We start from the raw sequence: 25,089 nt of genomic DNA on the forward strand, positions 1-25,089 counted from the left end.
CTGTACCCTTGGTCCATTAAATTGAAGAAAGATACTGCATTTGAGTGAGCTGTGGTGTAGCTTCTGAAATTTCAACTCTAATTTTCAGGACTTGGTCTCAACAAAAGTAGGATCTTTCTTTTTCTTTTTTTATTCAGTTTGAGCCCCTTCTTCAAAATTGTTTCCTTCTCACTTTTTCTCCCCAGTGAGCAATCTCCTGTTTCCCCCAAGTTATCACTCAGAATATGTCAGATGCTTGAAATCTTATTTGTAAGAGCAATTCAGGTGTTGAAATTTGGTGTTAAAAAGAGTTATTTAGGAGTTTGGGTTATTTAGTGTGACAAGTAACTATTTCAAGAGTACCTGGGTTGATATGTACCTATTCCAAATGACAACAGGAGCAATGTGACAAATGGATAGAGCAGGTTGTATTACCAAGGTCTATGTGGAGGTTTTTTCTTTTAAATTGTACCAGGGCAAAGAAATTGTGAAACTGCAGATCAAACTGAAGCTTGATCAAAACTGTAGATGTTTCCTAAAGAAAAAAGTATTTTAGGATACGGAAATAGGATCTTACTGAAGTCTTCTCTAGGTCAGATGCTTGTGCATTACTCTGCTAGTTAAAAAAAAAAAAAAAAAAAAAAAGAAAAAGAAAAAGTAGAGGTGTTCCTCTGCAGTAAGGTGTGTTTTCATTTAGTCCCATAGTTCATCTTTAGCCCATTATCCAGAAACAGCCCTCCTTCAACCACCAGACTCAAGAAGGTCTTTTGTATCCCAAAGGAAAACAGTGTGACGTATCATATTGTCTTTGGCACGTGGTTTTGTGCACACTGTTACAGGTACTCAGCTGACAGATTTTGTAAAAAATAGGCTGAAACAAAATTTTCTTAGAGCCAAGAGTATGCACCCATGGGAGTGATGGAGTCATCCTGTGGACCCAGGGATTTCCGGATGATTTTTCTTTGATCGTGGCCTCTTTTTAATTTTTTATTTATGATGTTTGCCTTTGATACTAATCACTGAAAAATTAAGTCTTATAATTTTATACTCTGTAACAAAACCAGGAGTTGGTAAGAGAAAGCGATTTTTTTATATTGAGTAGTTTAACACTCTTAAAGGATGAGAAGTTAAATGCTCAATAAAGGAACGTGCTCAGAATTGGTACTCTGTTCACACAGACTGATTTGAGAATCCTTGTCTTCCTAGTCAGGCAAAACAGTTCAAAAGGAAGATTTTCATTAAATCTTACATATATGTAGATGCTCTCTTGAGTAGGTACTACAGGAAATTAGCAGCCAATTTAATAGAAATCAGCTGAAGTGCAGGGGGAGAAAATCCCAAGAGGCACTTACCCTCTGAGACTACAGAACAAAACAAATACTAGTGGATCCAGGGAAGTGCATTTTCAAGGCAGTCTCCTTTCTTCTGAGATACAAGGTATGTCTGCAACATCTGCATGTCTGCTGCACTTCTCTGCTTGATAGTGCAGGCGGAGGTGACTTTGGGTCGAGGTGGAAGAGCTTATGTGGAGTTTGCAGTCCCTGCTGAGCTTGGGTTACGCTGTGTGGCTACCAGAGGCACCAGTGACTAACAAGGACTGTTGGTGGCTGCTGGGATGGGGAATGTAAACCTGACCTGAAGGTGATCCTTTCTGCTGGCATTTCTAATCTGTTGATCTGTTTCTAATCTGTTGATCAGGTGAAAGTTCTGTGTGGGTCTTGCCTTCAGTGGCAGAGGGATGTTCTACTTTTGTCTTCTTGAAATAAACTTTAGAAAAGATTGAATATAAAAAGGAGAGTTTATCACCAGTTAAAATGAATGCAGTATTGGTAACTGTTTATTTTCTCAACCAGTGGCATGTTAAGGTAGAATCTCTGAATCCTTGGCTTTACTGGGGAGTCACACTGAGGGCACTTGCCTAATGTGGTGCTCTGTACACACTGCCTTTCAGTGTGAAGACAAAAATTACGAGATATATACACATAGAATACAAAAGCAGAAAAAACAAAAAGGCAAGATATGGTTTATTTCCTAACTACTTTGTATCTACACAATCTGACTGAGACAAAAACTGTTTTGGAAAGGACAGGGAAAAACTACAGAAGTAATCGAGGAAAGGTCAAATAGAGATCTCGCATCAGCATTTTCTGGCTAACAGTTGCTGAATATGACCTGCACATGTTGTACCTTGTGTAAATCATTTTTTTTAGCTTAACTTGTCCTATTCATGAGTTGTGGCTGCAAAAGAAGCCTGCACTATTCCTTTCCCATAGTCTCCTCTTTCATCTTCACACACACTCTTGTGTTTGGCAGACCACTTTGTTAAACACACAGAGTCATCTCTTCCCGTTTTATAGAGTACAATATGCTTGCACATCAACAGGCAATTTTATAGGAGGCTGTGATTTTAATACAGTGGTATTGGTGGCTTCTCAGACTGGCACTTGATGCTTTAATTAATTTTTTCTTGCTTTTTGTTTCAATTACTTAATAACAATATGCCCTATCAAAGTTTATTTATTGGAAAGCCATCAAAGTACTTTTTATTTGCAGCATTTTCACTGGTTTGTAAATATTGTCATATGGAAAACTATTTTGCATTTATCTCAGTGGATGATGATATCCAGCTTTAATGTTCTATTTTATGGGTTTTTCTACCTTCATGTGTATGCCAGGTGCTAGGAAAGCAAATGCAAAGACAGGTCCTTGTCCTGTTACACATCCTTGGCAAGAGAGGACAGTAAGGAAAGGAGTTCACAGCTAAGCAGTTGTATATGTCTACTCTGAGCAGCCACAATAATTTTATTATTGTTGTAGCTCCTTAATACATATTTCACCTGTGAAATTTTGAATTGATAAATCCTTTTCATAGGACGATGAGAGGGTGCTGTGTGTTAAGCTGAAGTCTGTGACCCCTGCCATTTTATGAATAAAAGTGACAAGAAGCCTCTTGCCTCACTCAATAAAATGATCAATCACAATAGTGATTTACCAAATTCCTATGCCTTTATCTACCTCAAGGTTCCCTCTAGGAACATGTGCTCTATCAGTCAGTGAGAAATGCAATGCAGGTACTGGACAGAAATGCAGTTTCCAATAAAAATGCACTCTACTTAGAAATGGATTTTTGGGCAATTTAGGCTATATTCCTGTAGTGATCAGGAATGTAGTAGTATTATAAAATACCATTGCTTTTATTCACATATTTGTTGCCATATTATCTGGTCATGAGCAGCTTGTGTAGGAATGGCATAATGATTGTAAATGGAGTTCAGGAAGGGGGTCAGAATCACTGCAGTCTTTTCCTGCTACACAGCACTTAATATCACCTCTGTTTGCAAATTCAGTATAATGACTCACAAGCACAGGAAGCCATAAACAAGAAGATAAAAAAGGAGTACCCCTGGAATGTACTGGGAAAATATCCGGAATTACCATTTCTATCCTGTTGTGATGTATATCTTAAGGATTATCTTAATAATATCAGTAGTAAGAGTAATGTAGTAACATAATAGCAATACATACCTCCAGGTACATTGTCCATCAAGTCAGGTTTAGTTGGCTGCTTTGGGATGATACAACATAAGTTATGACAGCAATTTGGTTAAAAAAAAGTAGAAAACAACTTCAGATGTAGAAGCCAACACAATAGGTATGTAAAGATTGGTAAAATGAATCTCATCTCCAGGGCTAATTGCCATTTCTAGTTTCCTAATCAGCTCTCCATAGGGAGTCCTTGTAAGCTCTCAAAAATCCTGGTACGTGTTTTATGTACTTGGCACCTTTATATTCTGGATGTGTGTAAGGAGGTGAGCAAACTTCACTTAAATCTCATGAGGGGCTCAATTCATTAATTGTGCTCTTGATTTCACATGTTACAGATGGCCAACAAAAGCACAAATATCATAATTTTGCTTTTTAAAAGTGCAGTTGAAGCGAGCATTCAAACTTAGCTTATAACACTCTGAATACTCTGGTGGTGACAAGGAAGTAATTTTTAGGATTTATAATACTTTGTTTTCTCATCCTAAATAGATATTCATCAACATAATAGGCATCAATATGGAAATATGTCAATACTTAAATACACCACTGCATCTGTTTGTGTAGTTCCACTCGATAGCCTCAAGCTTTTGCCTTCAGGAGAGAAAAATTGCTATAGTAATTCTAAGAAAAACTATTGTTGAAAGTTATGAGGAAGGAGTCAATCTATAAAGAACAGGAACAGGAGCCTAGTGCTGCAAGGTGTATTGCAAGGTGTAAATACATCTGTTATCTTAAATTTGCTTATAATAATAAGACCTAAGAGAATCTGTTTGGTTTAAAGAGAAAGCAGAGCACTAGTCCTGTTACTCTGGGATCCTGAGAACTAGCTGTGTGTGAAGAGTAGTAGTTTAATGTTAGTTTCTAAATTATGCCATAGATGTTTGGAAGATACTTTTTTACAACTTTAAAAGTTTGAGATTCCAAAAAGCTCATTTTTAATGTCCTTATCATGCTCTTTTCCTAAATTATTTCAGTGGTGTTGGTAATAAGTTTTATCTGAGTCACTGTTGGACAGATCTGTGGGGTGTTTTGCTGAATACTGTGTGAACGTACATACATATGTATGCATGTGCATTTCCCCTACACTTAGTACAATATTTGAATGAGTGTTGATATGTGCAAATCATTGTCTTCTGTATAAAGATATTTTGAAGCCTAGATGAGTGGAACGGTTTTCTGTAAAAACAGCCAATTTAAATGCAACTAGTGTATCTTATTGTTTCTATAGTTATGCAAATATATGGCACCTTTACTTTAAACAATGCCTTGCATAAAGTGATGTTGAGATTGGAACACTCATAGCACCTAAGCACTATTAAGTGACCGTCCTTTATCATGCAGTATAATGTGCTTTATTGATGTGTGTGGTGTGGTTGGTGTACATGTTGCTTCATTATAATATGTGGGCCCAGTATTAGCCAGTAAGAACAATGTATTATGTAAAATGTAAGAAGAATCTTTTAAAAATGCCTACTATATTATCCAAAGGCATTAGCATTTGCTAGATTGCCAGTCAGCCAAGGTTTTACAAGAGTTATTGTCATTTTGATTTTCGGATGAGTCATTTGGTACATTGCCCCCAAAGGCACCTCATTATGATTCAGTGCACAGCATATAAAATTGCTTAGGCTTTCGGGGCTCCATGGAAAGTGAGTGGGGGTTGCAGTGGCTCAGCGTTGTGAAGCAGCAGCATTATGCTTAATTGACACCTTTGATGTAGCCCTAAGACAGCACCTGCACCTCCCACTGCTGCTCTGAAGACGTCAGCCTTACGCAGAAAAGGCTTCTGCTTATGAATCCTGCATCGCATTCAGCTCACTCTGTGAGCAGCCCCAGCTATCCTTAACTAATCCCATTGCTTCTCAGTTTGGCTACAGCTTGGCTTAGTGCAGAGCAGGAATTTTGCTGCTTGCTGTTATCAGATTAAACAGTAAGATCTTGTCCATGTTAGAACTCATAGAAGGTAAGTCAAATGCCTTGTTGATACCTTTAGTGTTGTAAACATTCTCCTAAGATTCAGAATCTGGGAATCTGATTGTCTGTTCTTTTTATACTAGCACTTACAAATGTGGACTGTGATAGAACAGTTGCTTGTTTAAGAATATTTACATGTGTATGTGATTCACGCTTTGTAGTGTTTCTATCAGTGCTTCAATGTGAATATTACTGTTAGCCTCTCATGTGATTTCTTTGTAGTAGAATTCTGTCCTCTGCTGGCATTGTTTTGTTAATTTATTGGATAATGTCATATGCATGTGAAGATGTTTCTAAAAAGGCACTGACATATGTAAAGAAACTTACTTATTTGAGAAAGTGATGCTTTCCTGTAAGTCCAACTGGAGGAGTTATATCCAATTCATCTGCCTCTAGAAAGCCCTTCTGGGTTAAGTCTGAGGTGATATTTGGGTCAGATAGTATTGCAAAAATCTCTTCAAACGATTGAGTGAGGAAAAGCAAGCAGCTGATTTGTTCTTGCAAGCAATACTGTGTTTTGTTTTTAGTGCATAGCACTTCAAGCCATAGTTAAATGGAATGAAAAGGTTTACATATTTTAAGGTTTGCAAAGCACCTTGTTCCCCATTACATTCAAGTACAGGAGCAATACAGTTTAAGAAAACATGATCATGTTTTCTACCATTGACTAAAGTATTTTCATTTTTTCTCATTATTTGCTTTCAATCTGCATAAAAAGTTGTCTTCATGAGCCAAAACTCTAAGGAAATAATTCTTTTTTGAATTACCTTATTTAATGTTTGAAACACTAAGCAAAAGCAAAATAATCTGTTCAACAAAGACTGAAAAAAATGTTGATTTAACTATTTTGTTCCTTTAATAATGCCTTGTATTTATTTTTTCAATTCCTTGTCCTTGTAGTTAATGGAACCCCTGGTAGCCAGCTTTCTACTCCCCGCTCTGGGAAGTCTCCAAGCCCATCTCCCACCAGCCCAGGAAGCCTACGGAAACAGAGGGTAAGGAAATAAGGAAACTGATTTCTGAGCATGGCTGGGGAGAATCCAGCATAGCCATTATCCAATAGCCTTCTCCCTTCTGATCCCTTGAGTGCATGTAGAGCCATGGGGTGGAAGAGCCTGGCTACAATCCTTGTGTTTGTAAAACACCCTGAAGTGGAATACAACTGTTCTGTATCTGTCAAAGTGCTAAGTATACTGGGAACTGGTTTATCCTTAGGGGAAAAAAAACAGGGGTTATCTCTCTTCTTTTTTACTAAACTTTTTGTTTGTTTGTTTTACTTTCTTTTCCCAAATGTTCACAACTGAAAGAAAATATTCATGTTGTCAAAGAAATCTCTTTTGTTCCTAACTTGCTGTGGGCATTATGTCACTTGCACAACCTACAGACTGCTTTGATTTTGAAGCAAGGTGAAAGAATGCACTGTGGAATTTAGCTGTGATGTCATGGTCCTGTGCAGTGAAGATACTATCAGTACCAAGGCAACGTGAGACTTATCAGTCACTTTCCTGGATGAGAGTTGTTAGCAGCTGCAGGTTCCCCTTAGTTGTCCTGCATGGATTAATCTACAGTATTCCTAAGCATCCAGAACTAAGGTAGTGCCTACGTTACTGCTGTAACCTTCTGATAAAATATTACTAGTTCAACCCAAAAGCTCCACATGCTGATTTAATTAATTGTATCTGTTTGAAAGCAATAGGACAGATGTCTATGTATTTTCTGCTATTTTCTAAACTGTGGTTAGTTGTCAATGAAAGCATCCCTAAGGCAGTACGCTGTATCTCAAACTTATTTATAAACAGAGTTTGAATGCATACTTTCTCCTCCTTTTCAGTTTTTAAATAAAGACAAAATTTGTGTCTCTCAAAATAAGGGGATTATGTACAAAACTGGCAGTGCTTGACTTTAGGGCTGGTGCAGACCTGATTCCCCAGATACCCAGATCAGGAATAGCTGTAGCACAACACAACTCCCTTCTAGCCTGCAGACCCTTCTTCATGTCTGATGTATGCCAGGGAGCTGAGGGGTTGTGCATGCCCAAGTCTTACCTCTGTGTGGGGTACAGCTCTGGGTTTCTGCCGTGACTTGTTTACAGACACAGGAGCTGCCTGTGATCTTGCAGTGTAGGGACAGCCAGTGAGCAGCAGCTTGGAGCCTCAGGGCACTGTCATGGTTTTCATCATCCGATACACACAGTAAAGATGCAAGTTCCGGTGGGTAAGCCAGTGCTGAAATCTCCTTGAATGCAATGTCTTCCCCACCTGTTTGTTCTCACTCTCAAGGCTTATTAATGAATCATTAATAAGTCACTGAAGAGGGAACAAAGAGTCTTCCAAATGAATTATACATTGGTGATGTGAGGGCGTCTGTTTAGATGGATGATACCAGTTTACATTGGATTTGCATTTGCTGTAAGGCTGTCTCTTTTCATCGGTAACTTTCCTAAACTTTTCTTTCTCACCACTGATGCTTCGCTCTCCACAGTGAAGACATGTTTTTCTGCTAACGTTTGTGGATGGGTGAGTGGGAACCATGTGATCAGCACCATTAGACACAAGGGCTTTCTAGGCACAAGATTTCTGACTTTCAAATGTGCAGAGGAGAGCAGATGGGCTTCTTTTTATGTGTAAGTGTAATAGGATCACTGAGTGGCAGTGTTATGGATGCAAAGTGCTATGTAGTGGTAACATAATCAGATTGCTCACTGTAGAGAAAATAAATATTGAAGTAAACTGCAGGAGAGATAAGACATTGTAAGAGAGTTGATTTCTCCTCTCCAATATTCATATTCAGTCCCCTTCACCTCAGTAGGAGACTTTTCATGCTTGTCTGGCTTTATTTTAGACAGATTTATTTTTTTTACCTGGTGAAACATGGAATATATTCTTGTAAAAATAGATTGCAATCATGTAAAATGCATTGCAATAATATTATTTAGGTTACAAAATCAACCTCTTAGAAGTTCAGGGGTGGAAACTTTACACTCAGTCTGAGAATTTATTTCATCTGCTTTCATGTTTAACTTGTGAAGTGAATGAGTTAGAAGTTCAGTGTAAAAACATGTGATTGTGTCATTAAAGGTTATAATGTGCATTCCTATGATTAAATTAAGCATTAAGCAGTGCTTGCAAATCAAAATTTCATTGTTAGCAGTATAAATAGTGTTCTGTTTAGTTTTAGTACCATCTTTTGTGCATTGTCATTTAAATTTTACTTAGAGGATAGGTTATTTTATGTACCATTTTGTCAGAAATCAAATTTGAGCCCAAAGTGTTCTGTCTTCAGTGGCTTCAGCTGCAGGGCTGACAAGCCAGCTGCAGGATGAGGTTTATTCCCTAGGAGGTTGTTGAAGTGCTGGTATCATGTGATAGATGTACAAGGGAGAAAAGATGGATTTAAGTTCTTTTCTCATCCCCAGTGTTGAGAGGTGAGGTGTTCCTGCTCTGAAAGAAGAGTGTTGGTTGCTGTAGCCTTATCTGAGGTTGAAGGTGATGGCTGAGTTTCTGTCTGATCTGTCTTTCTCTCTTTACCTGGAGTTCGAGGGAGCTGCTGCTTTAGAACTGAAATGAGATGCTGGGTCCTGGGAACACCAGCTCAGCTGTGTAATTTGGGGGTTTTTTGTGCCTCTCTCTGTGCAGTTAGAGGAGTTCCTGTTCTCTCATGCCATCAGGTGCATAGGATGCCAGAGGTAGCTACTGGGTCTGGAAGACAACAGGATCATTTCCTCTAGCCTAGCCTGGTTCCCCTTGACTTCACTGATCAATCAGCTCTTCAGCATCCCCATCCAGTGCCATGAGGGAGTTGTAGGCTTGGTTTGGCACAATGATGAGGGGTCTGGGCAGGCTGCCAGTTTTTTTCCTGGGAAGTACAGGTGAGAGGAAGTCATGCTTTTGAATTCAGAAGCACCAAAGCAAGGTACTTCCACAAAAGGAGGGATTTCTTCCTGGGAGTGGTAAAGACCCGTGGAGTGCATTAGGCAGCTTAAAATAGGGATTAATCTTCTTGCTTACTGACATTCCATCACTCATCTTTTTAAAAAATAAATTCTGGCCTTTGAAGGAAGGCTTTGCATTGATGTAAATGAAGCAAAAAATGCTGCTGTGGTACATAATCAGGAAAACAGTACTCTTGTAACCCTACAAATAAAATTTTATACCCTCAAAAGCCAGAATGTGAAAAGATAACATTTATTCTTTCTCACTTGCATATGTATGTGGCTGAGTTGTTTCCAGAAATTCAGAAATCAGTGAAAGTTATATTTTTATAATCTTGTGCGAAATTCAGTCTATATTTGAAGAAAGTTAGATTTGAAAGATCAATTTCACGGGTGTAGTACATGGAGCTGAAAATTAACTAGGAACAATTTTTCAGCTATCTTAGCTAACTGTCAACCAATTTTCAGCTTCTGAATATTTTAACTAGCAGGCTGTGTGCTATAGTTAGGCTTTCTTGCAGTTTAATTATTTCTTTATTCTTAAATAGGAAATTAAGGTTCTGGTTTTTAAATTGTTATGAACGTCATTATAGGGTTTTTTTCCCCAGAGGATTAATACATTTGAAATTCAGGTTTATAGCAGTTTGAAGTGGAGTTATTGTGTTGCACTCAAATGTAGTTCCTACTGCAATAGAGTGCAGTTAACTTGCAGACTAAAAAAAGGTGATGTAGCATTTAAAAAAAAAATTAAGTATTTTTTTCTATGTCCCTAGAGATTGCAACCTACAGAGTCAAAAAGTAGTTAGATTTAATGTACCTCTTGACTGATTAGACTGGTTAAATTCTATGTATATAAGGATTTTCTGGATTGGATGTAGCCAAGAAGTCTAAATCATTCAGTAATTTTTATCTTGTAAATATATGCAAAATAATAAATAGATTCTCCTCATAATTGCAAGAAACACAGTTTCCTTGCCCATAATTAGCCAGAGAGTTTCAATAGCTCTCTGGTTAATTATGGGCAAGGAAAAATCTTTCAGAAAGGAAAACTTTTTAAGACTTTCAAGTATTGAAAAGCAGATAAAAAAGCAGAGAAAATGACACTGAAATCTTGTGAATGATTTTGCTTTAAAACAATCATAGAGTTATGAAAATAAGCACAAAACTATGCTCTCAATATTATAAGTCAGAAATATCTTCTCTGTCAGTTCTAAATGCATTTTTTTAATATTTAGAAGCAAAAGCAGTCACCTGAGAGATACTGTTCAAAAGTTTGGGGTGTTACCCTCTCTAGTAAATCAAAAGATTTTTTTTCTGTACTGTGTATTAGAAAGTCCCAAAATGTATAGTCTCAAAAGAAATTTTTATAATTAACTAACTAGTTAGTATTCAGATTCAGATGGTCTTATCTGTTTAAAATTCTTCTCTTGTCTAGGTTGTTCACAACAAAATAGAAATGTATTTAATATCTGATTTTCACTCTGCCAGTCTAATGTCTTCTACTGTGTGAATACATGCCCATTGGCAACATATATGCACAGTAAACATTCTAGGGAATCAGACCTCTCTTTAATGTTCTTAAATCCTTTTTACATCATGCCTGCAAGTAAAATACAAACCTGCATTGATTATTGAGATCCTTGTAAATTTGAAAATTGTGAAGCATTCATTTTACCTAGTCCTGTTTTATAGTATAGCTTTCAGATTTGTTCATTTCTTGCCTGTTATCTTACTGTGATTAAAAAAGCAAACAAAATCCATCCAAGGTCAACCCTAAAGCTGGCTCTATCAGCTTTCCCATTTTCATGTTTTCTTCTATTTTGTCTTACAGGTTTTTTTGTTGCAATTTGTTCCTATGTTTTAGATAGAAAGGATCCCCCAAAACATCTTAGAGATATCAGAGAATGGCTCTGAGATGTGCTGGGCACCTGCCCAATTAGAACCCCTCTAAACCATCAGTTATGTTTAATTCACCTTAAAAAGCCAGTGCCCTGTCCCCTACCACTCTCTTTTTTTGAACTTTCATTCCATGCTATTGTGTGTCTCGACGAGAGTTGTTTTGCTGTGTAGGTGGGATGGGGCAATGTATCATCCCAGCACACCTCTGGCATTTGAGGATTATCTGATCCGTCAGAGGGTCAGAGTGTTGAAGGAACGAAGTGGATCTGTTCGCTCAGACTCTCTGCTGTCAGGAGCTGGTTGCTTGGCTACTGGCAGAGAGAGACAGTGATAGGGGGACAAGTGTAAAACACGCTGTCTTTTTATTCATGCACACGGACACAGAGGCACTGTGCACAAGGGATGCCACTGTCAGTGCAGCACAGGCAGCCGAGACATTCAGTGTCAGCATTCCAGGGGTCAAATGTTGCTGGATCCATGCTGTATCACCAGTGGGTGACATGTTTTTATTACCTAATATGAGGTGAGTGCTTTACTCTGCCACTCTGCCACTGCGAAACAGCCAAGAGGGAAATACATTCCCTTTGACATTAAATTAATGTTTCCAAATTTCCAAACCATTAAGAGACTCTCCAGAACAGACAAGTATTGTTTGAATAGTGTTTAATAGAAAATACTCAAAGAAAAATGATTGCCTCTGAGAATATGTTGTACATTGAAACTTCATCTTTATTTACTAACCATCTATTTTTTGATTAAAAAATAATAATATGACATTAAGACAACAATATGAGCATATAGAACATGTGTATTTTGTGTTGAACAATGTCTTCTGGTCCACAGTAACAAAAAGAATATAAGACGGTTGCAGTGCAACAAATCAAACACAATAAACAAATCTATACTGCACTTCATCTTACAGGACCTGTATCGCCCACTCTCTTCGGATGATATGGATTCAGTAGGAGACTCAGTGTAAAAGAGAAAATGGAACAATGTTTATGGTTTGTGATTTGATGAAGGTTTAACATTTTTAAAGAAAATAGCAGCTAATTTACAGTAATAGTGAATCGCACAAAAGAGTTTTGCATATTTAATATTAACAACATGGGGCCAAATTAATTCGTATGTGTGGGGGTATTTTTTGGCTCTACCGCTGCATTTTAATGCAAGAATTTGTAATGAATGAGCCATTGAATATGTCCATCAAATCCAGAACAGCATTGTGCATACTTTAAGGCACAAAGATTGGATAAGGTGAATATAACGCACAAATCCATAGTGGGCACATTTATGAATAGCACTATTTTTATCATCCAAGGTACTGATTATATGTTCTGTTTTTGCCATATGTATCTTTATTCATTTTGGTATGAACAGTTAATGAGTACTTTGCTTTTACCAACGAATAGGTAAAATGCAGAGAAGAAAAATCCTGCCATATTAAACTGCTTGCACCACGCTGTCTGATCCCAACACGCACACTTGGAGCACTCTAACTTTAGTCTTTTTATCTAAATGAAAAGAAAGTGAAGAAATCCTGTGTGGTCACAGGACTAAAGTAAATTCTTTCAAAGCAGTGTTCAAATTCTCTTCACTGCATTGCCATCTGATGATTGTAAACAGAAGGGTGTTCATAGGCAATATGAATGTTTTACCTGGCAAGAGCTCTTAATGCTGATCATCCATGTGTTGCAAGTAAATATGGACAGATTTCTGACCGAGGAAATACGAGGGCCTGCTGGCTAGCAGCGTCATCTGACATACATATGATGACACCTTTTGGAAAAATATATTTTGCCTCAGAAAGTAGTTGATTATTTTTACTTATGTTAAGAATGGGAACATCATTTTTTATTTGCTATAAGAAGACATTTTGTGCATTTAAAAAAAAAAGCCTACAGAAATGGTGATACTGTAAATCATCCTCCTATTGACCTATTTTTTCTGTTTTTGCAGTATCTAGAGGTGCTCTTTTTGTACAGCATGAATATGCAAAACTCCTTTAGCGTAAAAGTAGGTCGCGCATTATAACCAGTTGCTTAACAAATATCTACTAATTTTTGTTTGTTTTCTGCTGCTTTATTGTGAGAATCTTAGCCTATTTAATTTACATAATAGCAATATTTCCCTCTGTATGTTGTATTTAAGCCCATAGCATAGCAATCACACTGTTGCAGTCTTATACCTTTCCTTTCGTTTTCTCAAATACTAATGATTTAAGAATTAGAAATCAGCGTGTTTCTGATTATCAACAAAAAATATAGAGATTATATTTTTTAACTACTTAGTGATGATTTAATATATTTTGAAATCAGGAAAATTTACTTAATTGCAGAAAAGGTTTAGCTGCCACATGCCAACTTTTAAATGTAGTGAAATAATTCCTTTAGACTGATTTGTCCATAATAAAATACAGCAGATGGAAGATGTTGGCAGGTGATGTTATGGCTTCACTGTATCAACATAATTTTCTTTACAGAGGATATTTGCAAAAGAAATTAGAGGGCAGCAGAATACAAAACTTACCTTCTCTGTTTCCAATACTTGATTCCAGTATCACCTGGAGAGAAAGTCATTGATCTGGCAGGTTTGCTGAAGCAGGTTATTCACTTTTGAAAAGCATGTTTTGCCATTCCTGCTTCAGTCTTCAATATAAAACTGTTCTCAGCCATAGGAACAGTCCATCCCTCACCCCGTACTCTAATCCTAAGTCTGCCCTGTTCTACTGAAAAAGTTCACAGCTGTGAAGTTTCTTGCATTTTCAGCTGGTATGAGGGAATGTCTTTGCAAAATGTATTGCTGGATCCTGAGAAATGCATATTATGTAAAGGTGCATTGGGATCAGTTTCCAAAAATTCAGGTAACTCGACTAGATTGAAAAAATTACTGACATTTGAAAAATTTTTTTTTTCCTGTAAAGAAAATAAATTCCAGGAATTTTCTTTTTCCTCCCCTCTCCCATGTAGGCTAGTGCTGCTTAAGGCAGTTTATTAAGAATATTTTTTCTGCGCAGGGAGCACAGTTTGCCAGCAAACGTGAATCCCACGGCTTTGCTTAGCTGTGGAAAAGAAAAATGGACCTTATATCAGTAATTGTTATCATAGTGAGTTCTCCATCAAGACTGTTTTAAAAAAGAATATGCTAGTCCATAACATTTAATCATTTCAACATATGACTTGTATTAAGGGGCTATTCAGGGGCAAGACGTATCATTAATATTTCATTTACGGAATGAAAGTCCCTTAGAGATTGAAAAGGTATACTGTTTATAGACTTTGAGATCCTTTTTTGTGTGGAATGTAATTCCCATTATACATGAGCAGAAATGAAATGTTTCTTTTGAGCAAGACCAGAAGGTTTCAGTTTATGGGTGAAACTGAAATTGTGTTCCTTGATGCTGTAGTTCTGCTTGCAACAGCACAAGTTTTAGTTTGTCCCTAGATTTCATCAACTGCGTTAAATAATGGAATAGCTTAAGCAACTTTATAGTGTTTGAACCTCTGATAGTTCTCTGTATGCTGCATTATTTGTGCCTACTCTAAGGTTATTATGATGTAGCTAAAGAGTCTTGTATAGATTGTGAAAGCTTTGCTTCCCTTTGGGCTTTATGAATACTTGTGATTATTTCCCTGATGCTTTCTGCAACTTTTTGTTTTGTTTTGTTTTGTTTTAAATCTCTTTTCTTCCTTTGTGCAACAAGCTGTTCACATGTGAAGCACAGGAAGTGTATGTTTATATTTATATGCACATACACACTACGTAGATTAATGGCTTTGGAACCCATGCGCTGTTACGTCACATTTGTGACTTTAAACAAATAAGTGGGGAAAATGTTTCAACAGGAGGATGCTCGTCTGGTGGGAGTCACTACAGCTCTGTTAAAGTCGGTGGAGCTGCACCAACCAGTACTTGCTGAGCAGCTACTCCAAGGAATTTTGTACAATTTTAAGAGATCACATCTACAAACAAGGGCTAAATTCAAACTGACCAGAAGTCAGTGGCAAACCCACTTGTTGACTCCAAGGTGGGAACATAGAACCTTATGCACAAATACATGCACACAGACAAAACATTAATGCTAAATTTGAAATTTGAAGATTTGAAATGGTATTGACATGTTCAGTCTTATGCCTCCTCTTGAACTGTACTGTTCTGCAGTGCTTTAAGTCATGCAAAATTAGAAGTTCTTTTGTTGAAATCAGTAAAATCTCTAACATTCATTATGCAATGTGAAAATTGCTTTCAAATTTGTAAAATAGTTCAGTGGCATCATGTTATATTTATTTTTCTTTTGAAACCATTCTCATGGGGCATATTTGGCTGAAAGATGAAAATTCTGGGGCATCCATATTGTGGCTATAAATGTATTTTATAAGAAAGGATATATAATCCTCCACAGCCTTGAAGAACTGGATTAAGCTTGTGTGGAGTAAAAACTGAGATAAATAATAGTGTTTTCTTCTGCAGTTTCATAATTCACGCTGCAATGTGAACTTTATAAAGTGCATATGTTACAAAAATGGCACTCTGAATGTAAAATGAATTTTATTAAGTAATATAGAAAAGAACCTCTGATCAATTCAAGTTTACTGTTTCTGTCAAAAATGCAGAAAAATGAACAGACAGAAAATCCTTATGGTGCTAAATTACCTAATCACTTGATGAATGCATAGATTAATGTTGTCTGTGCTTTTTCTTGTATCCAATTAACGGTGTGCAACCAAATACAGGATTGGTTCTTATTTCATCTTCACTTTCAGTTCTATCTGCTAGTGATGAGACCTTATAACTATGAGCGATGAAAAGTAACCTTATGAAGCACAGCAAGCAATACCTTTATGTGCAGAGCAAAGCAAGCAGCTGGTTGTCACCCTCTATGGGAATGGGTGTGCTTCCCCCAGGAAAGCCCCTTCATCCAGAAAGCAGGATCTGCTGAGCAGAGCAGGGGCTGTTCTGAGCTGTGTTGCTGCCACGACACATTTTGGCTGGCTCAGTTTGCCTCCCTGCAGCTGGCTGAGCTCCCCGGCTGGCTGAGCACCCCGAGTCCCCTTGGCAGGCAGTGGGTCCATAGGTGATCCAGGTGTTGTGCACACCTGGATAGGACAGCACGACAGCGCAGGGCTGAACACACAAGCAGTGCACACACACACACACACACACACACGTGCTCCTACGCCTTTTAGTGTCTGTGGTTGCGCATGGTGATTCTCTTCGAGTTTGCTTCAGTTAACCCTCAGCAGTGAAGTATGGAGAAAGCTGTACTATATTCAGCGTGTTCTTGTTGTCTGATGTTATATGGGGTAATTAGGTCGTGGTTTGCCCTGCAATACAGTGTTTTGGAATTTGGGCTCTAGTGAAAGAGGAGCTAACAGTGTTTGTGCTAAGGCCTCTTCGTTTTCTTAGTTGCACTATGATATTGTAAATATTGGCACATCTACAACATGAGTTTAAGATTTTACGAAGTTATGCATACAATTATTTTTTTTAATGAAAAGTGCTTGGATATTTGCTTTTAAAAATATACCATTTTTGTATTAATGTGATGCAGGAAACCAAAAAGAAAGCCGTTGATATATCAACAAAAAATGTAAAACTTGCGAAATAAACGCCGGTGAATGTTTTATTTCTTATAATCAGCTGAAGAAAATCACCTTCATTTTTGTGCCATTGTTTCATCATACTGTATTGTACTTGTGTTTCATATTTGACCATGTCATCCTGGTTGCAATTTGTTATTTTGCTAGATTTAACATTAATGTAGATTATTGTAAGTGATGTAATAAATATATATTAAAAATACACACTGTTCAGAGAATTTATTTTGGAAACATGATTAACAGGCTTTAACAGAATACTTGCAGCTGGTGTTGCTTGTTCATTTTGGATTAGCATCGTCCATGTAACCTTAGTGTAAGCATATGGGATTCATGCATTCTAATGGATTTCTTTAAACAGTAGATGCATTCAGTGGTTTTTTTTAGTAATAAACTCTAGGCTTCAGTGTGTAGATACAAAAAATCCTTTAAGGAGGAATTTGGTGTGTAGTGGGTGTTGTGAAGACAGTAAATATAACTGCCTTGAATTGCTTATGGGTAACTTTGTGTGCACATGATGGGACCGATTTGAAGCATGAAGTGGGGCATCAGTAGGATATCCAAAGCAAGGTACCAACTCCCTACCAACAGTTCAGCCCCAGCAGCACTTCTTCTAAGACAAGTATTAGGAAAATATGCTTGTGAAAAGGTAACAGTACTGAAACATACCTGGCGTGGTTTAAAATAAGTGCCTAATTTTCTGATACGTCTTTCCAGCTCTTTAAAAATGCATATCCATAGCCTAGTTTTATTTCTTGTTTGGCAGGGGTGGGGGAAGAGACATGTTACAATTTCTGACATGTCATCTGCCAGCCTGATGCTTCAGCTGATGTTCAGACACTTTCCTGGAGGGAACCGTGGGCCTGATAAAAGTTCTAGTTTTGAAATGCTCTTGGTTGCTGATAAATAGGTCTGCCTAAAAAAAAAGTGTACACACATAGAAAGGAAACAGTGTGATAGAAATGAGGAAGAGTAAAAACAAAGTAATTGCGGTTTCTGTCTCTAACAAGAAACAGTTAAAAATACCAGGAGAGATTTTAAAATACAACTAAATAGTTTGAATAAAGTGGTTATTTTTCTGTGCCCTTAATTAGGTGGAAAAAATAAGAACCTCCTTTGATGGCTTTTCAATTTTTAATCTCTAGTTGAATGGAAAATTTTACCTGTGTATAACTTCAGAAGAGGTAATAGGAAACCTTCACATTGCATCATTGCACATGTAACTTTTTATGCTAACCACAATAAGGATACAGAAATGACAGTAATAACTTCCGATACCATGAATCTGATACCTTTTTTTTATATCATCAATCTCGTCTGAATGATGCCAAAGGTTGAGTGAGCCTAGAGTTTGAATTATGGCTCAGCTTAGGGAGCAGCTGTTAGGAGCTAGTGGAGGTTAGATTTAAATTTATTATTAAATATCATGTAGGAAACTATTTCGGTCTTTCTGAATTGTCTTCTTACACATATCAAATGAGTTTGTAAGCATCCAGTGCTATGGCTTAGTAAGGGGATCTTAAAACAAAGTGCTTCAAGATTGCTAATTTAACTTCAGTCTGTCAGCTCCATTTCCTTGCAAACTCTCCCATTTGTCCCTCTATCCCTCAAAGAAAAAAACCAACTCAAGACCCTGATAATATGCCAGATAATTGCTTGTGTCATTTGAACTTAGCTCTTCTCCAAGCTGTGTAAATCCTGAACTGCATAAATGAATAACAACCAAAAAGTCACTTCCCTATGTAGGGCCTCTCTTAAGTGTCTAACAAAACAGAGAAGGATGTAGAATTGTGAATAAGTTTGTAAGCAGGTTTGCATACATTTTTTATTGTTCCTTTCCAGATGAAACAGTTTATAAATAAATTTTAATCTGATGTGCCTGTTTAGTGCAGTATCCAAACTGGAAAAGAAAATAATTGCATCATTTCTCTTTCTATACATTGAACTCCATTAGGTTCCATTCTTTCAGTAATAATATTGTGGATTTCATGTTTCTCCATGAAGCAATTTTTTTGCCAGCTCTGTACTGTTTATATGAAAGCTTTTTTCCCCTGTCTCATCTGGCTGGGCAAAAAAATGTAAGATTAAACAAAAGAAAATCAAAAACACTTTTCAGTGGATATAGTTGGGAGAGGGAGTTTCAATGCAACCCTTTGCTTCTCCCTGAGTTGAATAATAGAAAAAATCAGTTTCTCTTCTTAAAAGTTACATCAAAATGTATTACTTTACTGTTTTAAATCAGCTGTCCTCTACTTTTGTTCTCTGGTGATGTACCATTTTGCTGTTCATGGACTCACTTATTTCTTGCTTAACACTGTTACATATCACAGGAATTTTTTGATCCCTTCAAAGCCTTTCAACACTAATACCTGCACTGAATGGTTGTCTTTCTTTTACCATTATTCATGATCATCCTTAGATAAAGGAACTGAGTATGTCAGAAGTCATGACTGCTACCTTGCAAATGATTTTTAAAACCAGATTGAACACTAGTATGGGCTCCAAAAGAGGTGAGCATGGTGACCTAATTGCTTAGTTTTGGTTTTAATGTTATTTTTCCTTACTGAGCGTAACTTCATCTTACACATATTAGTGACACACTTATCTTTTTTTTTTTTTAATTTTGTGGAGTTCTTTGGAATAGGAGCAATCATAGGCGGCATAATTTAAAGACATAAATAATTCCCTTCTCTTGAGCCTCCTTCCTGAGCTTACATTTTGTTTACTGATTTTAATCCTCACTTCATTAAGCCCGTTTTTAAAAGAGTGGAACTCTGCATGAGATCCAAACTTAGCATTACACCTGTGTGCTTTTCTGCTACTCACATTTCATCCAGATGCTTCCTTCATCCTAGAAAAACACAAAGGAATCTATTGTTGAGAGACTTTGTAGACTGCACATGCGCTAATAGAGGTTTTGGGGGGTTTAGGAAATAGAATGCCCTGTTTGGGGTTCAAGATTCAGGAATCTGAATTGCACAAACAAACTTCCTAGTCATACTTAAGTCTCTTTCCATAATTTCTGACACTAGTAGTCCACTAGAATAATTCCTGCTGTTTAGTTGGAGTGGGATTTTAAGATTATTTTAGGGCAAAGGTGAGTATCAGGAGAGAGACATTACAATAGTTTTTATTTCGGTGCCCTTTTTTTCATGGATTTAGCACAGTTTCCACTGACATACAAACTATTTACCAAATTTTTGCTAAATAAATCTCCCAGTGAGGCATGGATGAAACTCTATAGCGCCAATGTTTCCATTCATATCAGTGAGGTGTGTGGTGTGCTGGCCATCTGTTATAAAACCTGAATAAGATCTGAAATCCTTACACCAAAGACCTTATTTTTTTATGCCATCGCTTTCATGAAGGTGTGCCATAAAACTGGCCATGTGCTAGCAACCTGTGCAACTGGACCCCTTTAAATCTGTGTAAAAGCAATGACATTCCAAGCACCTCAGCGTCACGTAAAATTAAAACAGCTAATTGCATTAAAGTCTGTGTGTTGAAGAGATTACACTCTTGCATAGGGTTTGTTTTCCCCCCCTCCCCTTCTGCAAGATCCCTGATGGGGTCCACATCTGTGAGAGACAGCGCGCACGACAGACTGCCTCACGATTGGCAAGCCAACTGGAAGGAACGCTGAGACCCACAAGGATTGCTGGACCCGCAGGGCTTTCAGCTTGTGAGAACAACGAGCTAATTAAAGTCTAAATAAATGAAACATCCTTCCAGCTGAAGGAAAGATAAATAAATAAATGCCTGCATATTGTCGAAGAGGACTGAATAAAGCTGAAAGTATTTGTGTCGTGTTTATCCAGTAATGTCCCTTTCACTGTGAAAGGGGGGCCACCAGCAGGCTTGGTGAATGTATGCAAATGTCCAGTTCCGGATTTATTTTCAATCTGTTGTTTTGAAAGGAGGGGTTCAGCAAAGGTAATGAAAAGTACACTTTTATATATTTTTCATTAATTATTTAAAGTTTAAGAAGTCTCAGTGTGTATTTTTGGCACATCTTCCTAGCTGCTGCTTCCTTGTCGGTGGCAAGCTCTGCCCCTGCCTCCGTGCTAGTGCTTCACAGGCAGATGTCACAAAAGGGGCTGTATGCTTTGTTTGCACACCAATGGTATGATATATGCTATTAATGCATCATTTCAGTTCTTCTTCAGTTAACAAATATCTTAACCTTCCCATCTTTATATAATGTCAATAAGAAAAGAAATAGAGACACTTAAAACATCAGTATGAGATCAATTTTTTCCTTTAAATTATGTATGGGCCACTTTTTTTTAAGTCAGTTGGACTAAACCTAGGTTAAAATATATATAATGAGTTATGCCTAAGACATATTTAGGAGTCAATTTAATTTCAGTCATGTGTAGACCATTAAGATTATTTGTATTTAAATTGAAGCACTTGCTAAAGTACTTTGCTGAAATGGGCCTTTGAAGATGTCTAATTTTGGAAGGACTGAGCAATTGCGTTTCTCAGCTAAGCCTTGTTTTAAGATCCTTGAAAAATTAAGTCCTCAAATAGAAATTTGAGTGTCTCTGGGCACCCATTCTGAGAAGATGTGGCCGCTGACTTAGGTCTCAATTTTCACATCTCCCATTCCCAGAGATGAGAGCAAGGAGTGCAAGACTGTAAAGAAACCATCAGGCTGCTAAAGGAAGCTGCAGTGCTGTGCAGTCAGCAATCTTGACCTGACATCTACTGAAAAGTGTAATCTCACTATTTAAAGTGCAAAAAATGAAAAAAGGTTGCTGTTTGATAATCTGTCAAAAATCTAGCACTAACCTTTTTGTGTTTGTACCCCTTAAATGCTTTAATGATTCATTCCTGATTGTAGCAGTAACATATATGAAACATATTTAAATTGTAGGTCCTTTCAGAAAATACTGAGTGGGAAAATAAGTATGAAATTGGATGCCTGTCTAGGAAAACAAACACAGCAGAATGAGTAGAGAGAACATGTTTTTCTGCTTAGTTTACAAGCAGGACTGTAAAGGAAACAATTCTCTCATTACATGTGTATAAAAATAGGTTTTGAGAGTGACTTCTCCAGGCACGAGAACTCGTAGCATTTCCCCGTTACCTTGATCCACATCTGCTCATTTGTTCAAAAATGAACCAGAGGTAAGTTTTTACTGAGATGTCACGCAGAGTTTAGCACAGGAATAGCACATATATAAACACTTTCTGACCATGAAACAAGGGCAGCAATATCTTAGCAAACTGTATAAAATCACTCAGTGTTGACTTCTGTTGTCAAGAGGCAAGAAAAGCAGTCCAAAAACTGATTAATGCATTCTTCAGTTCTGGTCAAAGCTTAGAAGAAATACTTGGCTGGATGAAAAGAAGGAGCTGGGGTTGATTAAAGGAAACAAGGGCAAAGAATCTCGTGGTAGATGGGATGTGCAAGCTCTCAGGATTATTTAGTGAAAAATAGGCCAAGTTCAGACTTTGCCTAAGTCATCTGACCTTAATCTGTTTTGGGAGATATTAAAAGTTACTCTGTTCAAATGAACTCAGCATACTGGCCAGCCTTAAAGTCTGCTGACTGCCTTTTCCCTGGCTCGGTACTCAGCAAAGATCCCAACTGCTCCAACTCTTGCTCCAGTCATCAGCTGTGTTCTGCAGTGTCAGACAAGAGAATTAATTTCAAAGTACCTGTATTTATTTTGTAAAGTGGACTGGCACCATGATCCTGGGCATCTAAAAACCTTGCAAACACTAATAAGGAAGTGATAGTGTTAGTTACCTGAAGTACAGCCTGCAATCTATGTAATATATAGATTGATGAAGATGATGAAATACAGCAGCACTTTCAGCGTGTGAATGATGTGAACCCAAGAAAGTTTTAGTTTTGAAAATCTTCTGAGCATATTTCACTAAAGTTTTAATGCAAGGACCTGAGGAAATGCTCAGTTTGGCTCTAAAGGGCCACCATTATATTTGTAGCTTCTGGTTTCTTCTGAAGATAGGAGAATCCTGAAGTTGTGTTTGTATAATCATTATGCACTACAGGATCAAAGTTTCGGGTGAAATCCAGTCCATCTCATATGTCTGTGTAGTTTCATCCATCTAGATGCATGATGAAGCAGTTTTCCTAAAGTCTATAGGTGACTGATAGATATTGATAGGTGCTTTGGAAGGCTTCCCTGGTAAGATCCTGCCTCCTATCTTCTGGCATCCAAGGTGGGTGGCTACAAGTTTCCTTCCAGGGGCCACAGAGACACTGTCCTCTCCCCATCAGCTGCAGGACAAATTTGCAGGACAAAGATTTGAAACTGAAGTACAGAGGCTTTGTCTCAAGTGAGCTACATGCAATCAAATGCTTTTATGAAACAGCAACCCTTATTCACACTGACACTTTATTTTGTCCATGCATTGCCGTGATGATTTCTCCCTTCTAGAACAAAACTGGAGAGGATTTCACCAGGAGGAGGTTTGTAAAAGTGAGGGATTCTGCCCGTAACACAGCCAACTACGGACTTATGTTCGTCTGGTGCCTGCTGGGTTAATAGGGTCTCTGAGAACACGGTCTCCTGCCTGCAGAGGGCGGACGGCTCCTCAGTTTTCCCTGCCAAAATGTGTGTGGAATAGGGAGAATCTAATGGAGCATACGTAAAATATTCTTGCCTGCACATTGCTGCACTTGATGGATCAGGGATTGCTCCGGTAATATGAGGTTACTAAAAGCGTAATTTCAGTGGAAAAAATGGGGCTCTTCCCAAGTATCCACATATCTCTCCACCAAAGTAAATTGATACTTTACATAGGGAACACTGAAGCCTCTCCGGGACATGTGTCCAGCAGGAACGTGCTGTGGGTACTCGTGCTTCTTAAAAATCATCTGTTTTCATTTGTGTCTCCATTTCCAGAGCTCCCAACACAGTGGCTCCTCTACCTCATTAGCATCCACCAAAGTTTGCAGCTCTATGGATGAAAATGATGGCCCTGCAGAAGGTAACATTTGGAGGCTGACATTTCAAAGCAGTCAGTGTAGTGACAACAGCAGCTGTGTAGGAAATGAGTCATTCTTCCTGCCGGAGAAGGTGGGAGCATTGCAGGCTGGATGACTTTCCATGAGGAAGCTCCTCAGCCTTACCAAGCCAGTTAGGTTCACTCTGGATCAGATTTGATCTGGACATCACTCTTCAGAGGTGTTTTTATTGCAGCATACTTGAGGTATTATTTCTGCAAGCAACACAGTGCTGACTGGCTTATTTTAGTATTTTTGTCTCATCTGTCATGGTACTAAAGAACACACTGCAGTCCTGGCTCTTTACTCAGAAATGGATAGTAAGTACTCCTTATTCCATGCTAAGGCTTTGAGCAAGTTGGCTAAGGGACAGGGTCTACTCGAACACTGCTGACTCACATGCACATCTACCTACATGTGTGTGTATCTGTGTTCCTGTTGGAGAATAACTCTTCATGCTGTCTGTGAATTCAAGCAAACCCCAGCCTCCTTGTGTCCCAACATTCACTTTTAGTACTAAACTGGAACAAAAGACAAACGCACAGTTAAATGCACTATCTTAAAGGAGTGTAAACACAAATCACTTTTCTGAGAGGCACTTTTTTTTTTTGTTTTACATTACAATATTTATATAGTAGTTTGTATCAGCTGCAGTTTACAGACAGCTTTTAGAGGCATGTTAGGTATTTGTAACACTATTTCAAATATATTTAAAAATAATGGTACAGGAATGAGCACTAAAACACATTAAACTACAAGCTTTTCATATGCTTAGACACCGTGTAATGCAATTTTACCTAAACATCTGGTACACAGGTTGCATGCGAGGTAGTATTATTGAGAACATTTGTTTAAAAACTAAATATTTAATATTGGGGGATGGGGACAACTAGCACTTAACACATGAGGAGTTTTATGGATGTCTCAGTTTACAGGATGTAATAAAATAAGTGCTTGAGTGTTGGACTTCTTTGGTACATATATTTAATCATGCTGTGTCAAGGAGTTCCAGCCCTTTTTGGAGGCTGGTCTGCGCTTGTGCAGATCACAGAGGCTTTTTCGTAATTAAAAAAATACAATTTTGGTTTTGTCTTGGGGGCATGTTGCAATGACGATGGTAAACTATATAGCACTCAAATGGTGGTATGTTTGAGCCCCCAGAAGTCTTATTTTTCATTATT

The 25,089-nt window shown here is 37.7% G+C and overlaps 1 protein-coding gene across 3 annotated transcripts in view; it reads left to right on the forward strand.

Moving 5' to 3' along the window:
- The window catches only part of DCLK1 (doublecortin like kinase 1), a 235,346-nt gene that overhangs the window by 158,856 nt on the left and 51,401 nt on the right, over window positions 1–25,089 (forward strand). For 2 of the 3 annotated variants that reach the window (XM_085061508.1, XM_085061498.1), the window contains exons 6-7: window positions 6,400–6,494; window positions 23,808–23,892. In XM_085061508.1, the coding sequence (XP_084917634.1) occupies window positions 6,400–6,494; window positions 23,808–23,892 (180 nt within the window). Of the gene's footprint in view, window positions 1–6,399; window positions 6,495–12,251; window positions 17,132–23,807; window positions 23,893–25,089 lie in introns of those variants that run through there. The other variant, XM_085061514.1, reaches the window with a different exon arrangement.

The sequence above is a fragment of the Lichenostomus cassidix genome, chromosome 1 (assembly GCF_008360975.1).
Source record: "Lichenostomus cassidix isolate B80296 chromosome 1, HeHo_3.0, whole genome shotgun sequence".
Lineage (NCBI taxonomy): Eukaryota > Metazoa > Chordata > Aves > Passeriformes > Meliphagidae > Lichenostomus > Lichenostomus cassidix.